The sequence below is a fragment of the Leptodactylus fuscus genome, chromosome 8 (assembly GCF_031893055.1).
Source record: "Leptodactylus fuscus isolate aLepFus1 chromosome 8, aLepFus1.hap2, whole genome shotgun sequence".
In the NCBI taxonomy this organism is placed as follows: domain Eukaryota; kingdom Metazoa; phylum Chordata; class Amphibia; order Anura; family Leptodactylidae; genus Leptodactylus; species Leptodactylus fuscus.
The window spans coordinates 51,732,566-51,746,880 of record NC_134272.1 but is presented as its reverse complement, the minus strand read 5'-3'; the positions used below and the strand labels follow the sequence as shown (position 1 = coordinate 51,746,880).

Sequence of the window (14,315 nt, the reverse complement as noted above, 5' to 3'; positions counted from 1 at the left end):
ACTGCTCCTCTTCTAACACTGCCTGATCGTTCAATGATCTCTATTTCCAAGGGACATATGACCACTGCAGTCAGTCATTGGCTTATACTAGGATCACACTGGTGTTCTGCCACTCCGTCCCAGATTACACTTAAAATTTCAGGATAAAATTGGCAGAGTCCGGGCAGACCCTATTATAATCTATGGACCCAAAGGACGGAAACCCGAATACTAGTTTGAACCAAATGTTAGCAGGTAACTGCTGCAGCCAGTAATGGGCTCGTTCACATGGGGCAAGAGGGGGTGGATTTTGACGCCGAATCCACCTCAAAATCCGCCCCTTCACAATAGGGATCAATGTAGACTGCTAGCGTTCTTCTTTGCGCTATCGGTTTGTTCCCGCTCGCGCAAAAAAGAAGCGAGCTGCCCTTTCTTCAGGCGGATACCATGACTAATTCAGTCGCGGCATCCACCCTGCGACATCTCACTCCGGACTAGGCCCATTTGTTTGGGATGCTGTGCAGTGCACCGGCATCCCCTCGTGGCAGCTGCGACGGAATGTGCACACGCGAAATCCCCATATAAACTAGCCCTAATTGGCCGTATCGCTGCAGCAGAAGTAGAGACTGGTGGGAGAGCCAAGGAGTGCCAAAACTGGATTGGAAAGGGGTCTGTAACATGTGATATTTTTTTCTTTTACTATTTTATACCGTCCTGAGCTATTTTACAAAAATATTATAATTGGATGGTCAACCCCTTTAACTACTTTATCCTACTCTCTCTTTTTATAATCCCTTTGATCAATGAAGCTGAGATATTAGGGTTGTTAGGGCCTTTACATTGGAGAGCTTTTTGTAACCAACCTTGTTTTTCCACTAAAGATCCGTTGAGTCTCATGCAAAAACATTGTGGATTTTGTTTCTTACAGCCTTTAATAAAGCAGACCTTAGTTTCTAGTCTCACACATGGGCTTGTTGGTATATGTTGGAGTCATTATCAACTAACTGGATCATTATTATTAGCATTATTATTGATTGCCAGTCCATAAATAGGTCATCAATGTCACATCAGCCAGGGTCTGAATCTGGGCACCCGTACCAATAGGTCCTAAGGATAGGCTCAGTTTTCTTCAGAATCTGGAAAACCTCTTAAAGGGAGTCTATCATTTGGGAATACGTTTGTTTTTTTAAGTAAACACAGGTTGGAATAGCCTTTAGAAAGGCTATTCTAGTCCTACTTTACTTTTTCTCCTGCTGGCAGTCTTTTTTTTAAAATATATTGTTTTGGGCAAATATGTAAATGAAGCTCGGAGCAAAGGGGGCGTTCGTCTTGATAAATCTGGTGCAGTTTAAGGCTGTCTAGTCTAAGTTTGCACTGTCTAAAGCTTAAAGTGGACCTTTCGTGTCCTCTGACATTAGCATTGTTATATATTGTTAGAAAGCTGACAGTACATTACTGTGGAAGAGTACTGTCTGTGGCGAGTTCTTCATAGCCCAGCGATGACACTGAGCTGTGAGGCCGGCCCCTTTGACAGTGCAGGGATATTGATGCTGCAACTATCAGTACTAATGTCTTTGCAACTGGGGTGTATTCGAGCAAAGCTAATAGAGCGCTGAGTTCATTGCACCGTCAGCTTTCCAGCAATAAAACAATATTTATAAATTTGCCCCACTGTCACAGTTTATTGAATACGTTTTCACAGCATGTCCACAGATAGAATATTAAAACAATGCTCATGTATCTTACATCATATTACTTGTGAGTCTAATTCCAGTTTATTTTGTCAGGAATTGAATGGAAAGACGCCCAAGAGCGGGATCTGAAAACTGCTCTCCAGAAGACCAACCCTGATATCCCAATGGTGTTTGTCAGTGGAAACCATGACATAGGCAACGCTCCAACCCCTGAGACTATAGAGACCTACTGCAACAACTGGGGAGACGACTACTTCTCCTTCTGGGTTGGTGGAATTTTCTTTCTCGTCTTAAATACACAGTTGTTCTTTGACGCTTCGAAATGCCCAGAACAGAAGGAAAACCAGGACAAGTGGCTTGCCGAGCAGCTGGCCGTAGCCAAACAGCAAGAGTGCCAGCGAGTTATCGTTTTTCAGCACATCCCTCTGTTCCTCCAGAATCCTGATGAAGATAATAACTATTTCAACCTGGAAAAATCACTTCGACAAGAGCTATTAGAGATGTTTCATAAAGCAGGTACTGTGCTTTAATATCGATAAATAATTCATGTTGATGTGTCCTTGTCGGCTTTGTTATAGAAGAAATACTACACTCTCATATCCCCAGTATGTTTTGTGTGAGATTTACAGAAACATATTACTGGTATCTGATCTGCCCTCCAATGCGGAGAAACACGTTTTGCCTGAAGAGTTTTGATGTGGCCTTAATCCCTATTTATTGAATCTGCCAAAAGGCATAATATATTACTACTTCCGAGATACAGAGTACACGGCTTGATAATGTCAGTCGCAGTGACTTCTAGTAGAAATAGGCACTTTAATGCTGTTTACCTCATGCTAGAAAATACAAAAGCAGCAACTGGGTGGGAAACTTGCATACAAATTGTAGAGGAATCAGTGTGAATAGGTGGAGCAGCACTGTGGCAGAATTAACTCTTAAAGGGGTTGCCGCACCAGAGACAACACCTTACAGAATGCTTCCCCAATTGCACACCCAGCACTCAGCCATGAAAGGGGTTGTGGCATTAAAGAGTTTGTCCAGGATAAATCTATATTTTAACTATAACTCCCCTATTCCTGCATCCAACCTTCTAAATAACATTTAGTAATAATATTTCTTAGTTTTACTGTAATATATGTAGGTTATGTGATCTAAATATATTAAATATTTTGCCTTTTTGCTGACGTTTTGGTGTCTTGATCTAATGGATATCCAGGTCAGTGGAACAGCAGTGGAAGAAATATCTTCCCCCAGCCTCATTATACTTACAGTTTCTCCTGTTAATATCCGGATTCCAGGACGCCATTGCTGAAAGGCTGCCACTTCATTGGGGCTGGGTGGAGGGGCGGATCAAAGAGGAGGTGCTGGCTGGTACAAGTCACAAAGAGGAGTAGGGGCAACACGGTGGCTCAGTGGTTAGCACTGCAGACTTTCAGTGCTGGGGTCCTGGGTTCAAATCCCACCAGGAACAACATCTGCAAGGAGTTTTTATGTTCTCCCTGTGTTTGTGTGGATTTTCTCCCTTTCTACAAAAGACATACTGATAGGAAAAAAAAATGTACATTGTGATCCCTATATGGGGCTCTCAATCTACATTTAAAAAGTAAAAAAAAAAGGCACAATGAGGAGGTGACATCTCTGTAGAGTGGGCAGCAGGGAATCCTGTCGAGCATCTGTGGAGCATATTATATTGTGCAGGGTCCACTGTGAAGCATTACATTGTTCAGGAGCCACTGTAGAGCATTATACCATGCATGGGCTACTGTGGAACATGTTATACTGTGCAGGGGCCACTATGGAACATTATACTATATGGGGGCCACGGAGGAGCATATTATACTGTGCGATGGCCACAGTGGAGCATTTTATATTGTGTGGGAGCCACTGTGGAGCATATTATATTGTGTGGGGACTATTGTGGAGCAATATACTGTGCAAAGGCCACTGTGGAGTATATTATACCGTTCAGGAACCATTGTGGAGCATATTATGCATTATACTGTTTATGTATGTATATGTGTGTATATATATTTACCAAATGCCAAAAAAGCAACAATTCATTGTTGTCCTGAAGCTTTCTTTGTGTGACTGAAATGCTGATATATGGAAGTGATTACAATACTACAGATAAAGGAGAAGGTTACTGAGTGAGTGAGAGCTAGAAGCCTAAAGATGACACCTGACAGTGTAGCTGCAGCTAAAGATGGCTGCAGGAAGGGGGGATTGAGTGCAAAAGGAAGGGGGGAGTAAGTCAGCTCTTAGTGCAGACCAAGGTGTCGTGAGAGTTGTAGGAAATCATAGAACAGGAAGATGATGCTGTAATCCAATGCAGAGGATACCAGGAGCACCTAGAGCACTCAGAAATCACTCAAAACACTGCTAAAGGTATTTGGGTGCACTTATTAACCTATTAATAGCACTAACACCATTTTTTGAAAATTAATTTTTTGTCCGGAAAAAACCCTTTAAGGACCATTCCTTTTCCACAGGATAGAGAACAAGTGTCAGATGACTGGGGGTCTAAACACCAGGTCACCTAAAGATCAGGAAAACGGGAGACAAAGTCCCAGTAAAGCCACCTTGTCAATGGAGGTGTAGAATAGGTCATCAGTTGAAGATCTATAAGGATCAGTCCCCCAGGACCCCCACAGATCAGCTTCTTAAAGCAACAGCGAATAAGTGTAGGTCATCAATTAATAAGTCCAGGAAATCTCTAATCATTTTCCTAGAATATCTACACCCTGCGGTTGCGCTCAGCAGGTCTACTAACCTATCTTTTTGTGAAAGTAATAAATAGCAACCTTTCCCAAGCACAGAAATTTGCTGCAAAGATAAGTGGAGCATGATGGACATTAAAACAGTGTTATTACTAAATGTGTTGGAGACGGCATGTGATACATATCGATGTCAAGTACTACCTTTGCTAACTGATGTCTCACAGGACAAAATGTTAACCACAGGTTGATAGTAACATAAGCTTGGACCCCACTGATTTCCTAATTGAAAGTCTGTACCGGTGCTACATGGTATGAGAATCATGTTGGAGTGCAGCACATGCATCATCAATACATTATCCCAGAAGTTTTGCAATAGTATCACAAACCTTTTCTTTAGAACACCAGAGGGGGTGAGAGCCTAAACAATCCCATTAATAACATTGTGTTATGTCACTGTGACACCTGCTGATTTGTCACAATTCCCCAATAAATCATAAAAGCAGTAAAGTAGCAATTAAAAAATGTGTGTAAAAGATGCCTAAAATTATGGAAATGATCGCTATATGCAATTGAAAGATATGTGCAGAAATAAAATCTAAATAATCCTAGTGTACCAAAAGACCTCAGTGCCAGCTGTAATTGTACCCAGCTTCCTTGGCTCATGCAGCCTTATGGCGTGATTTATATTGGATGTCAGGTGGCGCTTTCCATAGCCGGAGCCCACATTGATTGTACATGGCTGGTGTGATTGCAATGGTAAGAGCCTTTGTCCTTTTCACTTGAGAGTTAAGGCGAGAAGCTTCCTGACAGGGAAAGTCTACATTTTGTTAACCACCTTTGATTCGCTGACTGTTTTGATCTGTTCGCTTGGCAGGTTTTTAAGCCATCACACCTGCCAGAACATTTTTACAGAGAACAAATGACACCTACTTAGATCTTCATACTGTTTTTATTACAGACCAAGATGGACAAGTTTTACAAGCTCTCATGTAAGTGCATGTGTTATAGCAGCAGAAATACAGGCGGTATAGTCAGGAGTGTAGCTTCCAGCCAGTTTCATACAGATGTTCCTGCAAACACTGATTTATTAATATTGTCAGAAATTTAGACAGCTTAAAACCAGAACAGAAAGGCAGAAGAGGCGCCAAATTGCCAAACTAATCTCTTGCTTATGCCGTCTTTAACTTGCTTACTTTAGACCGGTATCTGATGCCGACATTTTGACACAGTATTTATCTAAGCACTGGAGGAATTTATTATTCCCTCTATGATAGAAAATTAGTGCAGATGTAGCACATATTTGGAGCATGGACCTTTTCTTGCGCCAAAAATACACCACTTTCTTCTCTCTACGCACCTTGTTTTACAGAAATGGACAAAGCAGGGTGTTGGTCAAAGAAAGCCAAGTACCAAGTGCTATTGAAGTCAATAGCAAGTCAACCAGCGTCTATTATCATTTTACGCTGGGTTCACACCAGCGTTCGGCACTCCGTATTAGGTTTCCGTCTTCCGACGGCAGAAGACGGAAACCTGTCATGCCAAGTCCGGCCGTGAGCGCCAGTGAGAGTTTTGAGCTCTCTGCGGTGAAACCGTTTTTTTTAAACCGTACACAGAGTACTGCATGTCCAACTCACTGGCGCTCACGGCCGGACACTTTTCGAACACATTCAAATGAATGGGCTTGAAAGATGCCGGCAGGTTTCCGTCTCCTGCCCTGTTTTGTGCAGGAAACGTAAACCTGCAGAACGGAGTCCCGGGCGCAGATGTGAACGAGCCCTTACATGTTTCAGTTTTTGGGGAAGGGGGGTTGTTTGAACTGTTGTCAGCCACATTCCTAAAGGACATACTGCCGAAAAATGTTTCTTTTTGTTATCCAAAAAGACGCAATCAAGGGCAAATTACTGAATACGGCAACATCTTTATTGACAGTTCAGGTCTGCAGTCCGTGCGCCAAACTTCCAACTTGTTCTCCGACAATATAAATGGTTGCCTTTTTTTCCTTTTTTAATATAGAATTTCTTGTCTGTATCCAAGAAAGAAGCCTTAGCTGTAGAGATAATTTCCTCCTTAATTTCCTGGTGAGAAATGACGCAGAATTGTTCTTGTTGACCTAGTAAAACTGTTTTTGTGTTTGCTCACCTCCCATGGGCCTCCGATAACACTGGACAACGAAGATTTTGCTTCCTGAACACTTTTGTTTCTTATATAATTTGAGCTGCTGATCATGAAAATCACCTCGAAAATTTCCTGTCACATACTGGTTTTTAGAAACCTTCTGTTTTAGCATTTTTTTTTCATTGTTTCAGGCTATTCAAGTATAATCCACAGAATATGTGGTGTGCTGTTGTGTAATTTATATGCAGGCAAAGGCATGAATTCAATACATTTCATTGAAGTTGCAAAACTTCTGAGGAATTGTTACAGATTAGGCACACCTTCCTGCAGAGGCTGTACTATCTGCTTGCAAAGATCCTGCAAGTTATTTCAAATCTAAGCAGCTATAAACTACTCCAGTATAATCTGATATAGCTAAAATTTCTCAACAGTGTCGGAACAGTCATAATTCCTTCTGTTACATCTGTGGTGACTACACGCTTAAAGGGATCCAATCATTGGATTCCCTTTTTTCTCCCTAGCACGTAGGAATAGCCTTAAGAAAGGCTATTCTTCTCCTACCTTTAGATGTCTTCTCCGCGCTGCCGTTCGGTACAAATCTCGGTTTTCTTCTGTATGCAAATGAGTTCTCTCACAGCACTGGGGCGGTCCCCAGCACCCAAACAGCACTGGGGGCGTCCCCAATGCTGCGAGAAAAATTTCCAGCGACATATCTATCTTCATCAGTGTCCGCCTGGAACCTCTCCACAGTGACACTGTTTTGTAAGCCGGACACAAATTCCTGCATGTACGACAGTCACCTTTACAAACGCATTCAAGTGAATGGGTTTTAAAGCTGACGGCTGGGTTTCCATCCCCTGTCCATTTTCACCGGGGCTGAGGACAGTAACCCGACGCAATGGCAAACACTGGACAGGGGCTCAAGTGTGAACGAAGCATTAGGAAAACAATTAAGTCACAAAATAGAGCAAAACATGCCATAATTCTGTCACAAAAATGCTGCCGATGATAAATCAGCCCCAGTGTTAGTAATGCATCATATTGTATAATGTGGCCACATGCCGTGATGTAATCTGAACACATACTTATATGAATAGACACATATGGTGTTTTCCTCTCTTGACCAGCTGATGAAACGTATCCGCCATATCAGTCATGGCCGACTTTTGGAGTTTGAGACGTGCCCACCTGTGGCCACCCTTAGAACAATAAAAGGAAACTTGGTTGAAACAGGGACTTAGATATTAAGTCTAAAAGCTAAATGAATGTTTCTTTGTGTTCTCCATATTTCCGCAAGTTGCCATAGAAACAGATACAGCCTGCTTTACTTTTGTGTTTCTTTCTATCCCCTTTATGACTGTATGTTTTGCATGCTACAAAATATTGTGAAAATGTACAAATAAGCAGTTATCACGGCAGGACAGATCCGCAGATGTGCACTGACACCGGTTATTTTCCCTTTTAGTGTCTTGCCCAGTGATAATCAATTTTCACCACATCCTTGCTTATGAAATTGCCTTTTTCCTTAAATCAACCCCCATGCCTACTTGGAGGACGAAGAGACAGACAGTAGATAATGAAATCCATCTCCATATTTTTTTTTCCACTTTTTTCCTTTCTTTTTTTTTTTTTTTTAATACATTTAAGGAGCTTAACCTCCTGAACGTTTAATATTTATTCCAATTTTCTGAACCTAATGAATATAGAGCAAAATTCTTCTGTCGCTTTGATGAAAGTTCTTCCTGCCTTTCTCCGATCTGTTGCTCTCTTGACTATCCATATACTTATTGGAAGTGTGTAAGATAAGTAACTAGGTCAGCCGGTAATTATGGAACCTGAAAAGTAGGAAAGATTACATTTGTAGACGGTGTTCCAGAAATGGAAGGAGGACAGTTCTGAAAGATGCCTGGCTGATTCAAGCATCTGTTTACACGGCACAAGGAACTTAAGGCGGCATTAATGTTTTAATTTCCCTTCTTTTGCCATCAAGTTTCCACTAAGGATATGGGGATTACATTATATTTCAGAAGATTCTGTCAAATAGCTTAGAGAAGTTTGCAGAAGTTTGAAATGGATACAGTAGTATAGCCAAAGGTTTATCGGTAAGTTATTCCTATACTCCTATCAGCAGTGGCTGAGGATTATATTAATAGTATCTTATTTCCACTTTTATGTAGCTTAGGCTATATATCGGGAAAACAGATGCTATTTCAAGTGAAGCGTTTGGCAAGATATTGCTCAAGATTCTTAAGTATGCCCCAAAAAGGTTTCTTGGAGTTGGAGAGATCTTATTTTTTGAGGGATTGCTACATGGTAAATGCCGGCATCTTAATATATGGACTTAAGGTTATAATAAGTTCAGCACCAGAAGAACAAAGGGGTCATAATGCTATCTGATCAGTGGGATTCGACCGTCAACACTGTGCCTATTCTAAGGCTAGTCGTACACATCTGATAACAATGATCCTGCCATCATATACAAGTAAGGCCCGGTGCACATCTGCGCTCGGATCGTTCTGTTCCCCTCTCCACATGAAAAATGCGGAGAGAAAAGCGCTGCAAGCAAGCACTTTCCTCTCTACATTTTTCATGCAGAAACTACATGGACCCCATTACAGCCTATCAGGTACGCGGGTTTCCTAAGGTAACCACTTTTTTATGTGGATTAGGTTTTTCATTCAGGAAGTCCCCAGGCAGAGTTCCCGAACAGAAACCCATGCACAGATTTGAACCGAGTCTAAGCTGCCGGATTAGGTGGCATTTAGGGTTGAGCAATCGTGTTCGGAAAAGATCGGATTCCGATCAGTGATCGAGAAAATTTCACGATCACCATCGGAATTCCGAACACAATCTTTTTAAGTGGGATCGAGGTCGGTGATTATTTACCACAATGCTTTGCTACTGGCCAAGCATTGTGGGAAAAGCTAACAATGTTAGCCTTTACACTGAGTATACGCTCCACTCATTCTGAGCGGAGTGTATACTCGGTGTGAAGGCTCCGCTGCGGTTCCATAGGAATGAATGGAAGCAGCCGGCACACAGCCTTAACCCCCTGCACGCCGGCTGCGTCCATTCATTCTAATTGGAGACTAGCTAACATCTCTAGTAGTTACTTACCTGCAGAGATGGCTAGTCCGGTGCCTGGTGTTCTCGTTGTTCTTCGCCTCGCTGGCCCCGCCTCCCAGGTTAGTGTTTAAAGAGCTAGGAAGAAGGCTGGGCTTGTAGGCTTAGAATAGTGTGGGCGGGTACAGGGCAGGGAAAAAATAAAAAATCCTCTGGCTACTTAGTAATTAAAAAAAAATCACTACACAGCGTGGATTCTAACAATTAAAGCGTTCAATTGTTAGATTCCATGCTGTATAGTGTATAGGATTGTTTTTAAAATCCGATCTCCAATTAGTAAAAAAATCCCATTGACTTGCATTGGGATCGGAATTGGGATCGAGATCGGGTTCGAATGAAAAATTATCAGAAATCGGATTTTAAAATCGATCCTGAAAAGTCAAGATCGGCTCAACCCTAGTGGCATTCTGAAAAAATAAAGCCTTATGTACCCAATGGTTCTGTTTTGGCCTTATTCACATGACAGTGGAAAATGTTGTGCTGTGTTCCAACAGTTGTCAGTAATCCAACCCCCGCTACATTTCTGCTCGGCTACATTCATTATCTTTAGTTACGACTAACAGAGCAATATTTTGATTTGACAAAAGTCACCATGTACCCTTTAATGTAGAAAACATCCCATGTGCATGGCAGTTACCGCATTTTCTTTCTAGGTTTCTGAGTGGTGGTTAAAGTCAATTTGCTGTCTCAATGGTCTCTTTGATGGGTAAAGGGTTTTCTAGTGTTAGATAAATAACTTAAACTCTGTATCGTGAATTATTCTGCCGCACATTAAATTAACATTAATATATCTGTATTAGCTCACATAGCTGCACAAGGTACAGCTTTTAGCATGTACCGAGATATCTCTGTATTTTGTCAATATGCGAATGAGCTCTTTGGAGCAACAAGGGTGTTGTCATTGTCCTCAAGTAGGTAATTGTCAACGTCCTTATTGTTCCAAAGAGCTCTTTTGCTTATTAAAAAAAATAGTCATTTCACAGCAATGAAGGGGAACACACTGTGATTCATGACCCTAACCTATCCATCTTCAGGGTTGGGTTGTGGGGTCACACTCCCTTTAAAATTTGTCATATTTAGAAACTATTTATTGTATGCATCGTGAAATAAATATTGTGGATTGTAATTTATTTTTTTACTGAATGGTAAAAAACCAATAAGTGACATATAAAATAAATACTAAATCTAAGAAATAAGCATGACTTTAAGATTGCTGGTTGCCATGGAGCCTAAGAAATGCCCAAAGGCACCAGCACCCTCCTACCTGTGACCTGCTTTAAGAGTGGCAATTGGTAGTTCAGTAATTCTTGGCCACCTGCTGGAGAGGATTGCGGCGTCTTTAGAGTATAATTAGTCCCGTGAGCTAAGACTATGTACACGATTCACTGCAAAGTGTCAACACGCGAGCGCCGCTGCTCTTCCCTGATAAGATGTCCTGTCCCTCAAGCTATAATATCCGGTACACTGCTGATGGTTGTAAAATGTTCTTGCTCTTCCCATATACCTATAACAGAAGTGGCATTCTTCTAATGCATGACATTGTTATCCTGTCAGCGGAGGCAACATGGTATCCCAGTTATTTATATAGGGGTTGTCAGGGTCTGGGGATGCTAGGTGGGGTGGCATAGACCCAAAAGTCCAGTTTGTTTAGTCCAAAACAAAAGTAGAGTTTTATTTTCATTCACAAAAGGTAGTGCAGCAACAAAGGAAACAATACAAAAATAAATACCTGCCCAGCTAGGCTCTAACTAAACATAGAATAGGTTACCTCACCTAGAATAACAGAAATCCAAAAGCCAGTAGGATCACTCAGGACACAGCTCCAAAAATATGCCCTCTCTGTCAGCTCTCCAGCCAAACTCTGCCAAAGTGTTGCTGTTGGAGCAACTTCTTAAGCCTCCTTAAGAGAGACTCTGCAGAGCCTCCTGTAGAGAGGAGACTCTCTACAGCTGAGTCGCTGCCGGAACATCCCCAAAGTGTGGACTGGAGTGGGGTGGAATGACAGGTTCCACTACCAATCCTACCTGCCATTCCTAAAAATCCAGCCCAGTAACTGGAACTCAGCAGACAATAGTTACCTGCTGAGAAATGTTCTTTCTGGACAATAGATACCTGCTGAGAAATGTTCTTTCTGGATTTTTCTCATCTCACCAACCTTAGTAGTCTGGGTGAGATGTACACCCCCTCCATTATCTGTCCAGCCATCGGCTTACAGGGTATACAGCTCATCTCATGGGACTGTTAATAATAATAATAATAATAATAATAATAATAATAATAATAATAGTGCCTTGTACTATGCTGCATATAACCCATCCATCCCATGAGAGGATGTATGAAATATGTGCTCTTGTATATACTGATTCTAGATACTTGTGGTGTGAAAGGATGGGTGCAAAGTAGCACTTTTTTATAGGGCTTATCCAATGAATGGGCATGTGTTACTACCCTTTGTAGGGGTTCCTGGGACTGACTGGTTGATGATCTGTCCTTTGTATAAGTTATCAATATGTGATTGGTGTGGGGGTCTTTTACCCAACATCTACTATTATCAACTTTTTGTAGAGGTTGCTCATGAGCGCTGCAGCCTCTTCCTTGTGCTGAATACATCACATTCATCAGTCACATGATACAGCAGCAGCACTGTCCCCTTTGAGTGAATGGGACTGAGGACAACCCGTATGCAATGCACAGAACTGTACTTGGTACTCAGTGAAGAGACCACAGTGCTCACCCTAACACTTTGGCCTCCTAAACCAGCTGATCTGTGTAACGGATTCCCGCCAATAACATATTGATGACCTATGCTATAGAGAGGTCATCATATGTTAGTCCTAGAAAACCTCTTAATAATGAAACGTTCTTCCATGTAGACATAAATATCAGATACTTGGCTAGGGGCTGCCTCACCAGCCTTAATGGCAGACCCCCATTCTGGAGATTAGTCAATATAGGAATAACCAATTCAGATTCAGAACAGAAATGTTATTCTTTTAAGCCATACATACTGAGGCGGATTTATCCAAACTGCCATTTCATACTCAAGTCTTGATCTCTTCTGTGCCATAGTGGGAGGCATTGCCTTTCAATACATTGGGCATGACTCTGGCTCTTCATGTGACTTACCGTATTTTTCGGACTATAAGACGCACTTTTTTTCCCCAAACTTTTGGGGGAAAAGAAGGGTGCGTCTTATAGTCTGAATGTAGCGCCTGGCACCCGCCGTAATAGAGAGGCGAATGCCGGCAAGTGACAGACGCCGGCACAGGTGCCGGGGCCTGAGACATCGCTGCGTTCCTCTGCCCTGCATGAAGCCAGCAGGAGCGATGCTATTCCGCTCCTCCGTCCCCCCGCCGCTGACTTCATGCAGGGCAGAGGAGCGCAGCGATGTCTCAGGCCCCGGCGTCTATCCCGTGCCGGCATCCGCCTCTCTAGTACAGCGGATGCCGGGTCAGTATCGGTGGCCCCTTCTCCCCCATACCTGTAAAGTTGCAGGCTGGCTCCTGCACGGCAATATCGCAGGAGCCGACCTGTTCGGGTGACAGCCGGGAGCCTAATGAGGCTCCCAGGCCTGTCACTGCTGTATTAGTATTGCGGCTGGTCTCTATGACCAGCCGTAATACTAATATACAGAATGTCCCATAGACGGCAATACAGTTGTATTGCCGTCTATGAGACTTGCAATCAAGTGACCGCAGGTTCAAGCCCCCGGGGGGGAATAAAATAGTAAAAAAAAAAAAAAAAAAAGCTTTAAAAATATATAATAAAAATATAAAATAAATAAAAGTTCTAAATCACCTCCTGTCCCTAGAATATATATATAAAAGTAGAAAATCATATATCATAAACCACCGGGGTTTTTTTCAATACAAGGTGATCTAAGCAATAGATATTCCCCAAAATGGTATAACTAAAAAGTACATCTGGCCCCGCAAAAAAAAACACTCTATGCGTCCCCGTACAGCTGCAGGGTCACCTGTCAATGTGGCCTTGCAGCTGTTGCAAAACTACAACTCCCATATATTAAATATTTTACCATTTTTTGCTTCAAAATTTTTTTTCCCTATTTTCCTCCTCTAAAACCTAGGTGCGTCTTATAGTCCGAAAAATACGGTAAGTGGAAACCCTCTCCTCTTGCATAAATAATAGTGGCCATATCCCCCCATGAAGACCTGCTGGTGAAAGCCACAGAAGAGCAACAAGTCACAATTTTTTTTTATTTTTTTTTTGTAAAATGTAGATTGTGAGCCCCACATAGAGATCAGAATGTACATTTTTCCCTATCAGTATGTCTTTTGGAATATGGGATGGAAATCCATGCAAACACGGAGAGAACATACAAACTCCTTGCAGATGGTTTTATGCCCTTGGTGGGATTTGAACACCAGGACTCCAGTGCTGCAAGGCTGCAGTTGTAACCACTGAGCCACCGTGTGGCCTCTAAGTCACAAATGTTTGTACCAAAATGGGCTTATGTAAAAATTTGTAACTCTCTCATGCCAGTTTTGATGATATGCGCAGTTGGTGCCCAGACCAGTGTTCTCATTCTGAGCCTTTTCTAATAAAATATCAGCTCAAAAATGGCCACAAAAGTAAGAACAGCATTGTGAAAAACACTGTTTAAAGGGGTTTTCCCTGGAAAAACATGCAAAAATAATGTCTAATAGATGCATAAAGTAGGTCCCCC

General features: G+C 42.1%; 1 protein-coding gene across 1 annotated transcript in view; it reads left to right on the top strand.

Moving 5' to 3' along the window:
- CPPED1 (calcineurin like phosphoesterase domain containing 1) overlaps positions 1-14,315 on the top strand; it is a 61,627-nt gene that overhangs the window by 29,514 nt on the left and 17,798 nt on the right. The window contains exon 3 of the mRNA XM_075284899.1: positions 1,767-2,189. Coding sequence (XP_075141000.1) covers positions 1,767-2,189 — 423 coding nt within the window. The remainder of the gene's footprint in view (positions 1-1,766; positions 2,190-14,315) is intronic.